The sequence below is a fragment of the Bremia lactucae genome, linkage group LG1 (assembly GCF_004359215.1).
Source record: "Bremia lactucae strain SF5 linkage group LG1, whole genome shotgun sequence".
NCBI lineage: Eukaryota > Oomycota > Peronosporomycetes > Peronosporales > Peronosporaceae > Bremia > Bremia lactucae.
The window spans coordinates 11,144,325-11,149,581 of NC_090610.1; the positions used below are offsets into that span (position 1 = coordinate 11,144,325).

Sequence of the window (5,257 nt, forward strand, 5' to 3'; positions counted from 1 at the left end):
TTTACATTTTTCGCCAACAGACAGGACAGATGTACGGTCATTTCGACATAATCGCGCGAATGATTATGTAAGTACGCCGCTAAGCCGAGAAACATTCAAAGCCCTTGAAACCGACTGGCAGAGGCAGCCGGTGATTCCTTTGAGCTTTTCAGGATTAGAGCGTACACCGTGTTTACCCCCCACGATGCACCAAAGAATTGGTATTTCAATTGCAGGGAATGTATATTTCTCTTGACATTTGCATACAGCTTATGCTTGCGCACAAGTGAAAGAACTTTTCGGACGTGGGTTTGATATACTTTAACGTCCAACTTCCCGTTATTACTCTGCTATGAACGAAGCCGTTAATAAAATAGCTCGGTGCGAAGTCCTGCACCGATCAACAGATTGGTTACACATCTGCTGAATGTTACAGGGGCATTACTATGCCCCTACGGCAAATTTAGCCATTCCCATAGCATTCCGCTAGGTGTAACGGGGCATCCTTCGCTAGTACTCATAACAGTACTAGTCAACCTTCACTGATTACAGAGAAGGTGGGGCGTCTCGACTACTTCACGTACACGACGTGTAGAGGAAGATTCTAAGTCGCTAAGAAGTCTTAGCGACTAAACATAAATTTTAAGCTTTAGAATAGAGAATAAGTAAAACTGTATCAACATATTAACTTCCTACGTAACGATCTTCTATCTTCTACTGACTTTTTTTATATTAATATCTAACCATGTATGGCACCTACTTGCGAACCGCACAATCGTGTCTTGTGACGATTGGTGGGGTCGATTCAAACTTAATTCAACCAGTTGATAAAATAAGTACTGTCTTATTGCGTCAAGATTACCAATTTTTTTAATTTTGTAATATTGAAACTATAAGTTCAAAATTAATAAAGATAATTTTTTTTGTACTTCTTTATGTATTTTTTTTTAAGAAATAATATTTATTAAGCCTCTCGTAGGAAATAATATTTATGTAACGAGACACCTCGTTACATCACCCCCCAATCAACAGTAACAATAGTAACTGACGTGGAGTGACAAGGAATTGCTATTATGTCTTTCCCGGTAGATTTTTGTATTATTGTTTAAAAAATAAACTCCAATCTTATTGCATTATTGATTTTGTTTCAAAATTTCTTTGCGCATGGTAACGAAACCGTGCGCGTCGCCTGTGAGGCAGCAAAGCTGGCAGCTGCACGACTCAGTGCAGCTGTTGGCGATGCAAATATTTCAGTAGACGCTAATGTGTCTACTGCGAATTAAAATCACCTCCAATTGAGGGTGACTGGTATATTTCACATACAACTCCCATTGCAGGGGGCAATGGCAAATCGCCCGACTCGGTGGCCACTGTTAAGGGCTCCGGATCAACCGGGGCATGTCCGTTAAATTTACGGGTTCTAACGTGACAACCAATTAGGTGATGACGAATTTTTTTGACGCTTCGTCAGACCCTTTTGGTGCGGAGTCGCCTTGTGATAATTCCATGGACGACGATAACTCTGGTGATGTCAGTATGCATCACCAGGAGCGAAGTGGTCGTTGAGGTCACTTCGATAAGCTTGCTACTGGTGGTGCTAGTATGCATCATCAGGGACGGAGTAGTTCTAAGGATTTCTCCATGAGTAACGTTAACATGAGCCAATGGGTGAGGGACCGCAATGTTTTGCGGTTTGCTATCGAAAAGAAGCCTTGTGTGCTCTCTAAAGACAACCTGACTCGTAATTTTGGTAGGACCAACGCTCGATAAGACCATACCCGTAATTCGACTCATCCAGGCTTCACAAGACTGGTGGGGACGAAATGAATGCTTCATCGATGCCAATTTCCTGCATCGGTGGTACACATATAGGATGTTATTCCTTTTATCCAAGCTTGGGAATCTTTTGTACAGAATGTGCAAAGCATAGGCCGCGAGGCCTCGCTTGACGAACTGGATGCTTTCGGTGAACGATTTGAAAAACGAACCGTAGTCGGTGCACGCTACAAGTTACCGTTTGTCTAAAGAGGAGGGTACCTTGCCTCTCTCGGGGGGACTAATATCCATGCTGTTTTAAGGGTGCAAGCGATACCCCTTAGAAGCCATGCTCTCTTAAAGAGGCTCATTGGAGGACGCTTATCTCTTGTGAGATGCGCGAAAGCATTGAGAACCCCCAATTGATTTACGAGCGCGGGAAGCGCTCGTTTTCTGATGAACCCTCCGTCGAGGAGGATGGGTCTTGTCGTACTGTCGTACAAGACCCGGTACGTCCATCATCAGCTTGGAACGAGTTTCTCAACTATAATGCGAGGGTGGATACCCTCACTAACGAACGAGATAACTAGTTCGAACCCCCTTTGCCTCAAGGAGGTTCGAGAAGCCTTCAACAAGACAGCGCTTCTCACCACTCGAATCCGTCAATGGATGCGGAGGAGGAAGGAAAATCGGGTATCATCGTTCGCCGAACCCGAGTCAACGTCGTGACCCTCAAATAGTTAAGGGAGGACATTGATCACGAGCGATCCTGTCGTCGCGAGTAAGCGGTGACGGTCGATCATGTTTCTCGTGAACATTTAAAAAATTGTGCGCAAGTTGCGACTGATTAAATAGCGAACGAACAGACACATCAGTCCCTTCAAACAAGCTGATGACAGTTCGTTAAAAGGTCTCATTTTTGGAGGATGTATGGTTCTTAAGAACCAGACTCTGTCCCGAGACTGTCATGCTTTAGCTCAGGACCAGACGCCTTAGACCGTTCCGAGGTGACTCGGAATCGGATGAAGTCTCGTACTGATAGTACGGTCGGAGACGCCCGAGGTAAGACGAAGGATGCGTACGCTTCCTTCGAGACAGCTCGATCGTGTACGCATTGCCTTGGCGATGTAGTACACGTAGCGGGCCGATATACCTAAGCAGTAATTTTACATCAAATGAAATAATGTTTGCTCTTCCATTTTTGTCAGAGTTCCGTTTCTGTCGGTTCACCGTATCAGCGAAGGAATCCTGTACGAAATGGATCACTGCTTCTCTAGCCAGCAGGGGTTCTCTTGCTGACTCGATTTTGTGTTTGTCTCCAGTACAACCGGTGCGCACTGCGGAGATGTCTTTCTCCTCATTAGTTAGAGCACTATTATTCTAACTAATATTATTGTTTTTGATGCTGACTACTTAAGCATCGTTACCAAAGTCAGCAATAGCCTTATCTCTTGCACTCAGTTTGTCTTCTTCAGTGTTGATTGATTCAACATTGATATCCTTCGCATTGATCGTAGAGTCAATGCGTGATGAGCAAGAGCTAGATCTTTCTTGCTCGAGCGAGTCCCTCCCCCTTGAATAAGAGTCACTCTTAAGCGAGGCGGGTATACGTGGATGGCGTAAGCCATTCACGAAAAACGGTGTATGCTTTGTGGAAGCATGTACTGAATTGTTGATGGCGACTTCTACCATCGGCAAGAAATCGCTCCAACTCGTAAATAGTGGACGTATCCGCGAATTATCTCTTCGATGATACGATTTGTACGTTCTGTCTGACCATCTGTTTTCGGATGGTCAGAAGTTGACATTTTCAACATGGTTCCAAGTGATTTAACCACAGATTGCCAAAACCCCGCCGTGAATCTGGGGTCTAGATCGGAGACCAGTTCACGGAGTAACCCATGGAGTCGAAAGATCGTGTTAATAAAGACACGAGCATAGAGTATGGCTGTGTTTAACTTTGCAAGATGGTACATCTTGATAACATGAATACCATTATTCTTGTGATCGTCTTCGGGAAATCCGAAGACAAAGTCCATAGACACGGACTGCCAACGCTCTGCCGGAAGTGATAGAGGTTGAAGAGGTGCACGAGATGAAGGGCTAGGCTTCACTCGTTGACATACCTCACAAGCACGAATGAACTTGCGCACGATTGATACTGGCGGGGCTAGTAAAAATTTGCGACTTACTGTGAGGTAAGTCTTCTCACGTCCACGATGTTCACTTGTTGGTGCATCGTGACACTCATACATGATGCGCAAGCGCAAATCATTGTGAGTTGGGACGACGACACGTGGGGTGTCGCCGGTAACGGCTGTGTAATACAATAAGCCGTTACGTGTTGTGTATCGATCGGATGACGATCGATATAAAGCCGGTAAATCTTTAAAAGATTTATCGGATGGATTCAAATTAAATGATCCATCAAATATAGAAGGTCCTTATCTTCTGTGTAGGCTTTCCTTAACTCATCAACTAAGGTTGATGATGGAACACTCGTAGTGAGTGTTGCAACAGTAAGATCACTTTCACTGTTGGGGTGCACAGCTGACTCGAAATCGGGTCGGCGTGATAACGCATCAGCGACGACATTAAGTCGTCCTGGTTTATATTGGACGGAGAAGTTATACTCCGCGAAGAAGGATAGCCACCTCGCCATTCTTTGCGAGAGGTGTGGGCTATTGACGGCCGTGCGTAATGACGCATGCTCCGTATATACGATGAACGGTCTATCTTCGAGGAGATATACCCTAAATTTAGCCAATGCATATTTCATGGCAAGGAGTTCCTTATCTTGCACTGGGTAATTGCGTTCAGCTGGTTGCAGCTGACGCGATTGGTAACAGACGACGCACTCCGCGCCGCCTGTATCGTATTGCATTATCGCGCAGCCGATTGCGAAATCGCTGGCGTCACAGACCACATGGAATGGTCTGTCTTGATCTGCAATCGCCAAGATGGACGATTGCATCTATCTTTGCTGGATACCTTCGAACGAACGCTGACAATCAGCGTTCTATAACCATTTCTTGTCTTTTTTCAAGAGACGAGAGAGATGAACTGTCATCTCTGGATAATTGCGAGAGTACTTGTGCAAGTACGCCGCTAAACCAAGGAACTTTCTAAGTCCCTTGACATCGACTAAAACTGGCGAGTCGGTGATTGCCTTGATCTTTTCGGGATCAGGGCGCACGCCGTGTTTACCGACGATGCACCCAAGAAGTGGTATTTCGCTTGCAGCGAATATACACTTCTTGAGATTTGCATACAACTTATGCTTTCGCATAAGTGTAAGAACCTGACGAACGTGAGTTTTATGAACTTCCACGTCCGTCTTACCGTCCATGGCCCGGCTATGGACGAATACATCGTCGAAATAACTCGGTGCGAAATCCCGCACCGGTCTCAACAGATTTGTTACACATCTGTTGAATGTTGCAGGGGCGTTACTAAGCCCCTGAGGCATCACTAGCCATTCCCAGAGCATACCACTGGGGGTGCTCACTGCTGTGTACGGGAT

At 45.3% G+C, this 5,257-nt stretch overlaps 1 protein-coding gene across 1 annotated transcript; it reads left to right on the forward strand.

Annotated features, from left to right (window-relative positions):
* Positions 1-4,500: 4,500 nt before the first annotated feature.
* On the forward strand, positions 4,501-4,863 carry CCR75_008021 (uncharacterized protein; the record flags this gene model as incomplete). The annotated part of the gene is made up of 1 exon (XM_067966076.1): positions 4,501-4,863. The coding sequence occupies one exon, from the start codon at positions 4,501-4,503 to the stop codon at positions 4,861-4,863; it is 363 nt and encodes a 120-aa protein (XP_067820443.1).
* Between the last annotated feature and the right edge of the window lie 394 nt (positions 4,864-5,257).